Raw genomic sequence first — 15,009 nt, 5'->3', positions numbered from 1 at the left:
TTATTATTATTATTTATTTATTTTTTTAGCCTATAACAAGGTGTCCCAACCGACCCGGGGAGGCAGAATTCCTTATACATTTATACCTTTCACATTTGGGTTGGGCTTTAAAAAACTTGAAAAAATTGTTATCAGATACCTTTATCTGTTCAGGGATCAATTTATTTTCATTACTGTTTGGTAGTCTGTGAGTAATGGAAGGTTATTTGGTGTCAATACAAGTGTACCAACTGACCCCGCTCTCCCCCATCTCGTTAAATGACGGGGATTTGTCATTATTTAACACATCTCTATCTGCTGTCTATCACTATTTTTCTCCAAGTAGCCATTTTTGTTTGTTTTGTTAATGAACCTCAACTAAAATGCGTCACAGTTTGACTTTTAAATGACGTAATCACCGCGCATCCGTCATCATTTAGAAACACAGGTGACTCAGGTGTGTGACGTCAGGACGCCGAGAAGAAAACCGCTGGCAAGCAAAAACGATTAAGTTTGTTTTCGTTTTCGTTTTTTGATGAACTATAAGGCCTAAGCTTTTTAACACGTTGAGGCATGCGTCCAACTATGGCTTCTTTATTTTGTTATAAACATAACTAAACGCCCTGCGCATTCACTCACTCATCCACTCGCTGCAACCCAAACACAGACCTTCAATCAACCCAACTCAGCAAGGAAGTGATGCTTATATATATGGTGGATATTAATGAAGCACGTTGGTTGGAATCAAGTCCGTCTTTATAGGCGTCCATTAAGCTTAACTACATGACTGAAGGCCAATGTCACTGATAGTGCACTGATAGTATAATACCAAAACTCCACAAAAGCCAATGTTATTCAAATCATGTTTATTTTAGAAGCAACAGCAGGAAAACATCACTTTGACTTTAAAAGCCAGCCATGATTTAATGAGCCAAAAATCTAAATGAAGTAACTTTACAACTGATTTGTTTTCATGACGGTGATTTGTATGAAGGCTGATGATTTGTCTATCAAATGAAAAAGTTGAGATAGAACATATATTTTATGCTGCGGGTGACTCAGTGAGTTGTTTTCATATTAAAAACAACAACAACCCATGAAAACAAAGCTTGTGCATTCAGGGACGGATTGGTCCTTAAAGTGCAAATGAGTAAACAATTCATTTCTACGAACAAAGGTAGTAATTTACTCTGCGTGTCCACAACACACTCTAATTATGCTCTCATACACACACACACACAGACACACACACACACACACACACGCAGCATCCTGTTCATTAATATCCCTGTAAACAAACTGATTTTCCTGAATAATAGCATGGAGAGAGAACAGGCCGCATTAACATCTGTAGGCAGGATAAAGTGGGCAGTTGTGTTATGCAGCAATTTTTTATCAAATCCCCCCAAAAGAATTCAATTTATGTAATAATAATAATAATAATGTACATAAACATGCTCTCTCTCTGTGGGATCTGATGTTGCTACAGTTAACAGTCATGCTCATTTTTTAAAAATCAATACAAAAGGATGAGTACTACACATCTAAAAAAAAAGTCTATAGTCAAAAAAGGAACTCATGCCACAACAAAGATTTCTGTGCACGCCGTAGCACCACAGAAGAAAAGATAAAAGCAGCGCTGTTTCATTGTCTGTGTTTGCCTTTTAAAAAGCGAGTGGGCATCTTTCTCGTTGGTCTGATTCAGAAATAGTCATTCACAAACCACCTGTGAACGAAATTATCTGGGACTAGTCCTATTTGTTGAGGGAAAAAATAGATCCTCTCTGCTCACCATCTGTGACTAAAGGGGCCTAACAAGACCTGATAGGCAGTAATCAGTTCATCGGCAGCTCATGCCCAAACACCGTGTGTGTGTGTGTGTTGTCTGCATGTGTGTGTGTGTCAGGCTGAGGTTTTTCTTCACGCAGCACCAGTATATCAACGCTTACTGAAGCCTCTGGAAGTTTAAATTAAAATGGATTAAATTACTCACCGTAACTCGCCACTCAATTAATTCTGTGTCCCAACAGTTTAAAAAAAAAACCTGGAAGCACGTGTTATGTAAACATAACGGCCCTGTTCAGACCTGGTATTAACATACGACCTCAGTGAACTGATCACAAGTGGATAGCTCTAAGTAGAGGTGTGAACGCACTCAAGACGCATTGAGATCCGATCACTCAAACCACATTCAGAGGTGGTCTGGGCCACATATGATCACAGTCTTTTAGCAGTGTGTATGCGAATGTGTCCTGGGCCACATTAAGGACCGCCTACTCAACTGACGTCCCGCTGGGATCCGCAGTCTCATATGAATAGACGGGCAGACGTGAGCGCTTGTCTGCCTCGCGGCATGGAAATGGCTTCTGTACTCTACTGTATCCAGTCGGTACAACTGTATTTTATTAAAACACATTTTATCTATAGGCTACATAGCTACAGACTATCAGACTAGGCACACAAAGTGCATTATTATCATACTGACGGACATGTGTCGGTGTTTTTTGTTCCGGTGCTTTGCATGTAGCTCGCTCGCACTCATCCCCGGCTATCTGAAGCTCTGTACCTCGCTGTTGCCTGGCAAAGGCGGCGGTGTCGGTGGCACAGAGGTCCCAGGGGACCGCTGGTACAATAACCTTATATTTTGATGTTAATAAAATGTACCTGAATTCACAAATAGGTAGGATATTACTACTGACATTCATGTAATATTACATTACAAAGTCTGCTGTATTAGCCGTGTGTTTACTACGTGTTTATTTGCATATTGAGCGGGGAAGCGAGATCCGATCACAAGTGGTCACACGAGACGCATGTGGAGACGCATTCTATTAACAGGTGTGAACAGACGCACTTAAAGCTGTCCACATGTGCTCGGATCACTAAGGACGCATGTTAGTGCCAGGGCTGAACAGGGCCAATGTCTCTGCAGTTGAGTTCTGACTAAAAACATGTATAATAGCAAAAAGTCAGTTGGAATTAAACTATTTCTTATTTAGTTACTTTGACTTATTCAGACTTGTCTCAGAAATGGGGCAGCAGGGGTGAAGTTGTCAGAGAGACCAGCTGGGTACATGTGCTTGGGGACTGTGAACTCATAGCGCTCCCCCCTCCCTCAACCGCTACTGTTGAGGTGCACTTGTGCAAGGCACTTAACCCCCAGTGGTAAATAATGGGAAGCAAAACAGGAACATAAAGAAACAGCACACATGTTCAGTTCAACTTCTCCTGAATAAGTGAAGGTTAAACCAATCCATAAGTAAATTCTTAGCGTCTGTAAAACCACAGAGCTGCCTGCATCAGTAGTCGGAGCATCCGGAGGGACACACTTATTTTTAAAGTTATATTAAGAAACACGTGGGTCAGTGTAAGCAGCTGCTAACAGAGGAGGCTAGACTCGGGGCGAGGTGGTACTGAGGGAAATGAGGGGCAGCCAGTCTAAAAGAAAGCAGCTCTGGGCGATCACCTCCCACAGAAGTGCAGCGGCACATTTTTTGACATGTTTTCTTCTCCGAAGCCCCAGGCTCGAAGCTCCAGCCTGTCCTCCTCCTCCTCTTTATCATCCTCCTCTCCCTCTCCCTCCTCGTACAGACTGGGCTCCTCCACAGATGTCTCCATGTTGGGGGTGTAGCCGCCGAACGCCTGCGCCTCCCTGTACTCGTAAATGGTGGGGAGGCTGCTGCGTAAGCCGAAGCGGCGCCGCAGGGCCACGAGCAGCGGCTGCGGCACGGTGAAGATGTCCAAGTTGTTGCCCAGGTCGACCCAGGCCAGGCTGGGGAACTTCTTAGGATCCTTTACCGCGTCTGTGAGGTCTTTCAGGATGGCCATTGTCAGGCGGTTGCCGTTGACGGCTAGTATGGTCAGTTTCGGCAGGCAGCCGAGGTTCGGCAGCAGCAGCCGCAAGCTCTCGTCCTGCAGCTCGGTGAAGCTCAGGTCCACAGCCGACACGGCGTCGCTGCTGCTCTGGAGGTAGAAGGCCACGCGGTTGACGTCTCGGCCAGACAGCGGGATGCCTGACAGGTTGACGACGTCACCGGACAGTTTCTTCTTCAGGGTTGTTTTGAGACTGTTTGAAAGAAGAGAAAAAAACAAAGTTCTAACACTTTAAGGTCGATCTCTGAGGCACAAAATGGCGCGCTAATTCTTCAACGCTGGCAGTTAGTTTTCCAAAAAGTGCATCAAGACAAACGATCTTTACTTAATGATACTGGGGCTATTGATTGTAATGGGGTGCCACGCTGTCCCACAAGTACAGGGGAACTGCAAAGCACGCAAAAAAAGCAAACAGCATCCAGCACCAGTAGAGTGTGGAGAGTGTAGCAATCAATAATGTAAAGAAGAGAATTTGCATTTAAATGTGTCTCGGTCTAAGTCCCTCAAGCAACAAATTCTGTCTCCTGGGCCGAATGTCGTTCACCCAAAAGCACCAGCTGTTTTCAGTTTCGGGTGTCACTTCTTTCCCGTAAAGCCATCTCTAAGGCAGCTCTCTAAGTCTTTAAGGACGAAACAACCATCAAAGATGAGAAATAAATAAATAAATGTCTGGAAAACAGAGTGAACACGGCAAAAAAGAAAAGGTTGCCCTTCAGGTGGGGCCAATTAGTAACAGATATGTCACCTTGTTTTGAGCTGGGGTTGTTGTTTCAGTGTCATTTTGTAAACAGAGATTCAGGAGAGCGATGCATCTTGTTCTTTGAATTTTTTTAAAATCAGGTCACATGTGTCTGAAATGTTGTGGGTGCCACATGAATAGGCCACTTGAGCTGATGAGTACATTTAAAAAAACAAAAAAAACATGAGAACTCACTGGTGTATTGGGAATAATTCAAAAAGTTTAACTTCGTAACTTGGTTGTGATTGGCCAGTGAGCCCAGCCCTTGATCACGCACGCAGCACGTTCTCATCATGGATGTATAAAGAGCATACAGCGTCGGAGGCGGGCTCCCATTCATTCCTATGACGTTGCTCAGTGGCGCATGAAGCCAAAATGGCTCAACTGCTGAGTGATAAAGTACCCGGATCATCCGGCGATCTTTCGCATCCAGTGGGCCCATAGAGCAGGCGCACTAACGTTTCCTTTAACTCCGCCTCCCAGCCCTCGGTCCAGCCGTGGACTGGGTCTCATTCACATGAACGGAGGAAGGGAAATAACTCTTGATGCTTCTTACAACTTTTAGGACCTAACAATTTAAATAAGGGCTATTCAAGTGTTCGTACTGGGAAGCTGATTTACCTCAAAAAAAATTTACCGCTGTTTTACAGACGTCTCTTTCCCGATGTTAGTATATGGGAAAACTCTTCTTGAGCCCAATGGCATCACATGACAGACATGGAAGTTGTAATTCAACCGTTTGGTCTCTATGAAAATTTGCTTAAAAGCCCGGCGCACCCCGAATGACAGGCACACGAGACGGACAAGAGACAGACACAGAATCGGTGAAGACATTATGGATTTTTTGACGGCCCAGCAGCCCACTCTTGCAGTGGCCCTCCGGGGTTTGTCCCTCGATGCCACTTCACTATTGCCTTTCTCTAATGTTGCAGCCAGTCATTATTGACTCAGGTAACATCGTTACGATAGACGGCTTTTTAAAAAAAGATGTTGATGCAGCAGAAACAGAGATACTGCCTTTTTTCCCCTCACGTATTCTTCTTCCTTGTCAAAATCCTGCGTCTACATAACCCACAATGCAACTTGACCACTGACAGTTCTGCAGGAAATTCGGGTGTGTTATGTTAGTAGCAGCTAATGTATCCTCACCTCAAGCAGAGATGAGGATTGGGTTACAGACGTCTAAGCTCACTTCTTTCTAACTCCACACATCCAGATTTTTTCTCATTTCCTTAAGCGTCAGATCCGACCAATGGGCAACCTCCAGTTCTGAGAAGTGAAGCCAATGTGGAAGTGCATTAAACCTGCAATCTTTCTAATAGCCAGCAGGGGGCGACTCCTCTGGTTGCAAAAATAAATTCATTCAAATGATGTTCATTTAGTAAATTATGGTCCCATTTAGATTCAAATATACCATAAAGCAGGGTATGCTTTAGGGCGTGGCTACCTTGTGATTGACAGGTTGCTACAACAGAGTTGTCCGTGTTTTCGTCTTGTAAGTGTGTCACTTTCAGTTCATCAAAGTCAATTGTGACATTTTAGGTTGCCTAAAAATGTCTTATTCAGCATACGGTTGTACTGAGCTTCACCCTCTCGTGTCACTTCTGGTTGCAAAAAAACAGGATGGCGACGGCCAAAAACCCCAAAAGTGACGGCCAAAATGCCAAACTTGAGGCTTTAAAGCGGCAGTCTACAAACTAATGGGTGACGTCACGGTGACTACGTCCACTTCTTATATACAGTCTATGGGCCCGACCAACGCTAGTGACATCACTTGAGGCAATTTAGACCATGATGTGTAAAATTGGTGGAGTTTCTCTTTAAATATGAACAGGCTCCTGACCAACATGTTAATTAAAGGTGCTTTAGAGGTGCTGGTAGCTGGATTTAGTTACTTTGCTAACTAGCTTTATATTCATTGTACGCACAAGTTGTATCTACCTTCTCATCTAACTCTTCTTCACTTTTCATTAAGTTTTGTCAGAATGTGATAAATGTCTTCTGAAATATCGTGCGTAACGGACAGGAGGATGAAAGTGCAGATGATGGATGGCAAACAGACTATAGAAGGACACAAATGGGCAAGAAATGAGAGAGAAAAAGGCAAGTGATCATCTATTTCAGTCCGAATGACATTCATACAACAGGTGTGAGGTGAATCCATCTTAAGGAAAAATACTACTATAACTATCACACTTACGTCAGGTTGGATCATTGTATTCCTCACTGCCTCACTGCCTCACTGCAATCTGAGACACAATGTTCTGCATATACCAGAGTGTGTTAAATATGCATAGCAGAGCTATAAGGAAGCTGCATGCATCTCAGAGTAGCACTGGGGAGTAAGTGCATTAGACTCCTTTTGTTTTTACTGGCATTTAGACATCTGCCAAACAAATGACAATGAAGTGGAAGCACGGGAGGCTTTTGTTTAAAATAAATCAGCAAACAGGAGGAAATTGTTCTGTTTAAAGGTTTATCCCGTCTTTGTCTTAATCCTGTTTGCCTTTGCTCGTTCCTCTGCCTCTTCAGGCACAGCGAGGATTATCCCCACATCTGTCTCTCCGCTCTCTGGTCTGTCTGGGAGCGTTAAAAATTCGTCCGGCTGCGCTCTTTGCACATCTGTCACCCTTTCTGCTCGGTTAAGGGAAAGAAAAAGATCTGTAGCACACCGGGGCTGTGATTCGCACGATTATTGATTCCGGGAGTAGGCTATAATTCATCTCTCCCTCCTTCATATCCTCACTGTGGCTCACTGCCTCTCACTTTCTTGCTCTTTCTATTTCTTGGCCTACTTTCTTTTTTCTTTTTCTTTTTCTCTCTAATAATTTCACCGTCTTTCTTGTTCTAAATTTGATCTGCCGAAGCATCCGTACCCGCTCTTTCATTTTTCTCTTTTGAACGGCTTACTGTATTCGTAAGTCGGCATTTAGTTTTTTTGCAAACAGAATTAACACGAGAGGGTGGAGCTAGGTACAACTGAACGCTGAATAAGACGTTTTCAGGTGAGATATGTCGGTTTGGCCCAAAGTGGTGGACTGACCAAGACTTAAAGACGGACATTGCCATCTCTAGAGCCAAGGCTAAAAACGCAGGGAACACCAGGTTTGGTCCTGAAAATGTCAGAAAACAATGAAAGATGTCCATCACCATTTCCATCCTCCGAAGTTGACATCTTCAAATTGCTTGTTTTGTCTGACCAACAGTCAAAACTCAAAGATATTAAATTTACAATGATATAAACAGCTAATCCTCATACCCAGAAGCTGAAACCATTATCTCTTTGACCTTTATTGCTTGACAAGTTCCTCAAATGATTGATTATAAAATTGATGTTGATTCATTTTATGTCGAATCGACTAATGTATTCATTGTCTAAACCTTTCAGCACTCAAACATTATTGACTCTGACGGTAGCATCTAAAAATGCCAGGGAAGTCTGACTGCATCTGCAGCTTCTTGGCACACTCGCTCGCCCACTCCTGTGACTTCAGAGGGTTTACTGCGCAGCTTCTGCTCTTTACTGTAATGAAACTGATTATGTGCATCGACGTTTGTTCTCTTGGACTTATTTATAGGAGGGTTTTCCTACTTGTGCTGGAGTCCTCACCTATGTGTGCTATGATTGTGAAGGAAGAGCTGTTCCGTGAGACGAAGTCAGGCAGGGTAGGCAGTGTAGCTGAGTGGGTGGTGCTGGGGGAGGGTGGGCTCTAATGTGCTTTTAATGAGACAGAGTAAAGACGACTTCAGACTTCCTTCCAAATCCGCTGCCTCCCGGCTCCGTGGGCACAGATCCACCCACAGGCTGCTCGGCTGGCCGCAGGCCCAGGGGCACAGCTAGCGTCTCTAAAGCCACAGCGTACACTGTAGTCCATCACCGTGAAATGATAACAACATAAACAACAAAATGTCTCATCTCGCTCCCTCTGATGTGGCTGCCATGCTCGTAGGCAGTGGTGCGTATCCTCTTGGACCAGCTCAGGCACAAACAACTTCAAAGGATAGCGTAGCTGCATAAACATGGTGCGAAACAAGAGCGTCCCCCTGCATCGGGACTCATTTAAAAGCAAACAACTGAGGGAAATCCATTTATTGACATCCTCAGGAGCAACTAATACATCAGTGCAGGAATCTAATAGGAGCAGACTCGTATGTCAAACTATTGGCTGCTTAAATGCGGGTTCAGGCAGGCTGTTTAATTGCTTTTCATAGCATGTCTTTCCTCGGGGATGTTGTTAACTTGTACGCACTGAACAAGGGTCCTTGCTGTTCAATAGTTATGTAAACCCCCGAGGTAGAAAATAAAACATCTGGGGTTTATGATGTTGAAATGGAGTGCAGGCAAAGAGACTTTACAAGCTTACAAGGTCAGAACAAAACCTAAGAATGTGTCTTTTAATGAATAATTTTAATGAAATTATGTTTTGGGATACGCTGGTGATTCAATCAGTATTTAAACTGCAGTGGATAGAGTTGATACTGGATAACAAACCTACTGTGGCTGGATCTATCTCGCAGGCTGCCAGTGTTGATACAGAGATTTGCTCAGACAGCCTCAGCTGGCCAGCACTACTGCAACAACTGCACACAAAACACTTCTGCTCCAGCGGTCTGGAGATAAAAATATACAGTGTACACCTCTAGGTTACCACATATAAGATACAGTGGTATTTTGTATAGTCAGAGTATTGTATAGACCAATTTCGAAAACCTAAACTTCTGTTAAACATCAACAGCATAGGTTTTCTAAGTATGCTCCACTTAGTATGACACCTGATCTCCTCCTTACTGTTGAGGCTGCACTGATTTTCCTCAACTTAAGCTCTGCATTTGATACAGATAATCATAATATCTTAATTTGTCATCTAAGAGACATTGAAGGACTTGCAGACGCTAGTCTCAAGTGGTTCATCTCCTACCTCTCAAACAGCCAGTTTACAGTTACTCCTGGTAATTCAACTCATGTACTGCCCCTCTGAACTGTGGAGTACCTCAAGGCTCTGCCCTAGGTCCCCTTCTATTTCTTATCTACATGCTCCCACTTATATAATACGTGATCATAATGTTTCTTTTCATTGTTATGCTGATGACATTCAACTCTATGTAGCTGTAAAATCATGAACTACCAGCAGTTTGAGGTCTGTAAACAACTGTCAGACTGAGATTATCCAACTCAATGAAGAAATATCAGAAATAATCCTGTTTATGTCATTTAAGTCGTCAGAATTGAATGATACATTTGATAACCCTCCCTTATACCTAGTGTAAGCAGTCCATGGTGTGGCTCCAACATACTGTATATCTATGAGATTTTGTAGGGTTTTTTTTAGGTTTCAGCAACAAAACTTCTTAGTTATAAGTATGTAAATTAAGTACAATATGTACAGAAACAACATAACATAAGTACGGAAAACAAGTCATAAATGTCAATAAAAAACACGTCACAAACGCTACTAATGTAACTTACAAAACAAAACTCGTGGTGGAAAGTTATGTGTTTGTTGGACCCATCTGCCTCCCCTCTCACACGCCATATAGTCTGTATAGTCTGAAAATGACACACCCAAAGCAAGAACGTACACGCTTTTGCCTTGCGTATTATTGTGTCATTCACACGGCTTTTCGTGTGGCATACTGTATGTACCTGCACTCAACCTCAGATCCTGGTACAAAACTCTAACTCCAAAACTAAAGGAAGTTATGTATTTGGTCTCAGGGTCCTGAATCTCTGGAACAGCCATCCTGCCTTGCTACCTTAGTGATTTCCTTTAAATCTCTACCAAAGACCTATTATAAACATGCATTTCTACATTGAAAAGTGCTAAACCAATAAAGGTTATTATTATTGTTGCATTGTCCCATCTTTATCCTTTTGTGCTGTACATCCCCAGACATGACGAAAGCTTCTCCATTAAAGGTCACGGCAGGTCCATTGATTTCTGTATTCACTTGTTCTGTAACCCACGTCTGGTGCCACTCAGAGTCAGGTTAGTCTCCAGTCAGTCTAGTAGTCTTTCCTGATGTTACAAAAGTAAAGTGCTCATCGTCAGCGTTAGTCTGCAGCTTCCCGACTTCACCATTCTGCTAATCAATTTCCGCTCGAATGCAACCAAACACTTCCTCTACACTTAAAGAGACGGAGGGTTGGAGAGGGGAACATTTAAATAAAAGGGCAGAGAGGGTCGAGCCAACCTGTACATTCGTCTAGGTTAAGATACAGTGACATTTTCACAAGGGGAATCGTACAACCCTTCAATATTCTGCCACCACGGTGAGAGTTAAAAGGAAATGGCAGGAGAAACTTGTTATCTGTCCGCCCACATAGAATACATGTTCCCCTTCATTTACTCTCATGAATCAGTAATACATCAAGAGACGGGGAGCGTGTTAGAGGCCATATTTCCTCATGTTCATTTACTGTGGGATTTAATAGAACAATGGGTGGTGTGTGTTACAGGCTAAGACTGTCTGCTTTGGTAAAATAAATATATTTGCTGGGGTTGCAGTTAGGTGATTTGGTTCCCATTTAATAAGACACACGTTATATAACTAATAGCAGTACTAACATTTACAAATCACATATTAATGCTTTATAAATGAGTAATAAGCCAATTAGCTTAAAATTCAAAGTAAGTTAAAGGAGCACTGTAGCACCAGCAGCCAGGTAGATTAGCTTAGCATAAAGATAAAGTTAGCAAAGTTAATGCTAGAGGAGGATATACACCAACCTGGCAACCCAAAATATGTTTTTATTCATGGCTTCTGGCTGATATTTAAAGCATTGCTAAAATTAACCTTTTATTAACATTACTAAATAATGTACAACTTCGAAACTCGAGCTTGACATTTGAGAAAAATATTCACATCTTCATATTTTGTATAAATATTTTAGTATTATGTATTTTTCTTCATGGTCTGGTTGAAAAAATCGGTGGCCCCTATGTTAAAAACTGCAAAGTGTGTCCCTGATCAGATCAGAGATATACCCAATAGTGTCTCAGCTGGGAGGACAAACTCCGTAATAGAAATTCAAATTTACTTTCCGCTGAGCATGCAGAGAAACACTTGACTTATTTCAGGGGAATGAAATAAAAGCACTTGAGAAACATTGGATGTGGATGCTGTTCCAGGGTCCCGTGGGATTGGTCAGATCAATGTCTGCTTCATCAACGCTTTGGTCTTGACCTGTTTATTCCTCAGATCGATCTAAGCTGTTTTGCCTCCAGGCGTCTGTATAATACATGCGGGGTATAGTCTGGCTCAGCCTACATGGGTCTAATGTAAAAACTCATCCTTGAAAAGTGAGCTGGTGAAAAACTGCTCATTTATTTCTGTGTTTTTGTGTTATCTGATGCTGCCTTCAGGGCAGTGACTGCGGGCTGCAGTGCTGATCATTTCCTGAACCAGTTTTGTTTAACACACCTCCGTTTTAGCACCAAATATGTGAGCGCCTTGGTACAGTTTGGCCCGTGTTAATGAGAATCCTTTAACCCAACTATGCGACTGTCACACTGATACTACGGTTCTGCAGGAAATGTAGTGGGAGACATGAAAGTGGTGATTGCATTTGCCATCCAGTGTCCTCCAGTTTCATGGGGATAATGGCACATTTTCTGTGAAGGAAAAAATAGCCCCAAAGCTCATTTGGATTTGGATTAAATTCCAGTGAAACACTTAGCTGATGGGCTGATAAAGGCTTCCTCTATTGTACGTCGTCAATGCAGCAGCTTCGGGCTGTGCAGTGTTTTGACATCTCGGATCAGTCACTTGGTTCTTAGAAGCTTTGAATTCGAAGTTTCTGGGAAAGTACTAATGTTGGTGTCAACACGGAGTGAACTGACAGCAGTGATGGGAACAGCACATGTGCCCTTTTTAAAAAGAAAATAATGGGAATCTGACATTCAGTCATTAAAAACATGGACCAAATCCCCATCTTACGAACAAGCAGAGTCAAAAAATCCTTGAAAATGTAGCATTGTTATTCTCAGCAGTTCATTGTACAAGTGTGAAGGTGGGGTTTTAATCAGAGGGCTATCTCCGGCGACTCCTCTGGTTGTAAAAAGAAGTCTGATTGTATATAAGTTTATGAGAAAATGACCCTACTTCTCACTTGTAAACATTGTAAATGTGAGTTTATGGTCTCAATCGCTAGTTTCAAGTCTTCTTCAAAACAGCATGATGTTCATTCAGTAAATTATGGTCACATTTAGATTCAAATAGACCATAAAGCAGGGGATGAGGGGATGCTTTAGGGCGTGGCTACATTTTGATTGACAGGTCCCTACCACAGAGTTGTCCATGTTTTCGTCTTACAACTTTAACCCTTTCACTGTGTGTTTTCAATTCATGAAAAGTTGATCGTAACATTTTGGTCGCCTAAAAATGTCTTATTCAGCGTTCGGTTGTAATGAGCTCCACCTTCTCGTGTCACTTGTGGTTGCAAAAAAACACGATGGCGACGGCCAAAAACCAAGATAGTGACGACCAAAATGCCAAACTCAAGGCTTCATAACGACTATCACCAATGGGTGACGTCACGGTGACTATATCCACTACTGTATATACAGTCTATGGTTTTGATTAGTGCAGAGAAGGACAGAAATGGACTGCGAGTGCAGTAAATCTTACTCAGTTTTCAGCTACTCCATCATACGACTCTCATGGGCTCTTTGGACATGAATGTGGGAAACATGTCCAACAGCACGTTTTTTTTCTTCAATATAGAACATAATACAATAAAGTGAGAAGAAAGCAAAGAAAGAGGTAACACGTGATATACTGTACATGGCAAAAAAGAAAGAAAAAACAGAAGTGTCCTTATTTCTTTTGTAAATCTCACTTACGTTAACGCTCTGCTACTCTCACTTTACATCACAAATAACACACATAGCACACCAACATGGATGTGACATGGATTGCTCCTCACATTATATGACTTCCAACCAAAGATAAAAGCATATGCGCTGTACTGCCAGTGATTATAGAACCTCTCGGTACAGAATGTACCATAATGCAACTGTGCAGCGTGTAAAATACAAAATGTACTCCACGGCTGAGCTATAAATTCACCCGTGATGTGATTCGATGTGACAATCTGGATGCTTAGGAGAAAAGAATACTGCGACAGAACACAGAAAACAGTTTGCATTACATAACTGTGTAGCATGGAGGAGTACGCCTGGGTCTGCTATATACTATGTCAAGGCACAGTTATAAAATCAGCATTAAAATGCAGGGCTCCAAACACAGACCGAGGGGCTTGATCACTGGGGAGAGATCTGTATCAGCCTTAAAGGAACGAGAACCACACATCATCTGAAGCACAACAATTCCTAGTTTCATGTTCTTCTCGAGCAGCAGCAGCCTCAGATTTACAGTTAAAATCCAATCAGCGAGAGGTTAAGAGAGGTTCAATCCCTAGATAAAAAGCAAAGACGTCTTGGTTATTTAAAGCAAGTTTTAAAATGTTAAATTAAAAACGCTTCCAACCTCGTGTTTACCGATCTACACGTCTAATCACTCTAATTATTTCATTATGGCCCCGTGCCCTATAGCTGAAGAGTGGCGCGATGGATGCTGAGCATCTCCTCCTCCTCCTCTGCCTCCTCCAGGATCTCCGTCTATACCGCGGGAAGCCCTCAATTATTCATGGCCAAGGATGGTGGCTAGATCTTTAAGGCTCTATTAAAAGTGGAGGTCAACCGGAAAGCAGATTGAGCAGACTGAGTGCAGTCAAGTGGAATACTTCATCTCCGAATGAAAATACGAGCAGAGAAAGAAAAACCATCTATGATTGTGTGCTCAAAAACTCATATTTTCAAAATATTCTTTCCCCGTGTTGTCAGATTCTTTACACTCGCCTTAAGAGTCGATCTTGCAGGCCAGTCAGAGGTCAGGCCTGCTGAGTCAGAGCCCGTACGGCCTTCCAGTGCAACACCCCGGGGGGGGGGGTGACTTGGCTCCAGAAATGGGTCAAACACGTGTCAATGGCAGATGACACATGGCTGTGTACAGATGCCACATGTACAGTGAATGCATTAAGAATTATCTGGTTCATTTTTACAGCCAGCTGTGTGACAGAGAACAGTTTAATCAGATTATAGGTGACATCTTATTATTATTATTAATATTATTAAGGGGAGCATCACCCGGCTCAAGGTATTTCCTACAGTCAACTGTTTTATATCGCCAAATGCTTCTCAGGTCATGACAAACAAACAACATGAAAACGCAAAATACTCACCTGCGAATATCATATGTCTAGGGCTTTTATTGTGAAAGGTTAGAAAGAAGAAGTGGATCTGGTGTGCACTGCCTTCATAAAGGTTGAAAGCAGTAATAAAGTTTGCCATCCTGGTTCGGGCTACGGAGCCTCCCTGTTGTTGTTTCATAAATATAGGCGCAACTCAACTCGTTCA

General features: G+C 42.5%; 1 protein-coding gene across 1 annotated transcript in view; it reads right to left on the bottom strand.

Annotated features, from left to right (window-relative positions):
- Positions 1 to 830: 830 nt before the first annotated feature.
- The window catches only part of lrrc75bb (leucine rich repeat containing 75Bb), a 30,981-nt gene continuing 16,802 nt past the window's right edge, over positions 831 to 15,009 (bottom strand). Inside the window, exon 4 of the mRNA XM_074617633.1 lies at positions 831 to 4,045. Coding sequence (XP_074473734.1) covers positions 3,442 to 4,045 — 604 coding nt within the window. The 3' untranslated portion in view covers positions 831 to 3,441. The remainder of the gene's footprint in view (positions 4,046 to 15,009) is intronic.

The sequence above is a fragment of the Sebastes fasciatus genome, chromosome 19, assembly GCF_043250625.1.
Source record: "Sebastes fasciatus isolate fSebFas1 chromosome 19, fSebFas1.pri, whole genome shotgun sequence".
Taxonomy (NCBI): Eukaryota; Metazoa; Chordata; class Actinopteri; order Perciformes; family Sebastidae; genus Sebastes; species Sebastes fasciatus.
The sequence above is the reverse complement of the archived record's forward strand: the minus strand, read 5'-3'. Positions and strand labels throughout refer to the sequence as shown.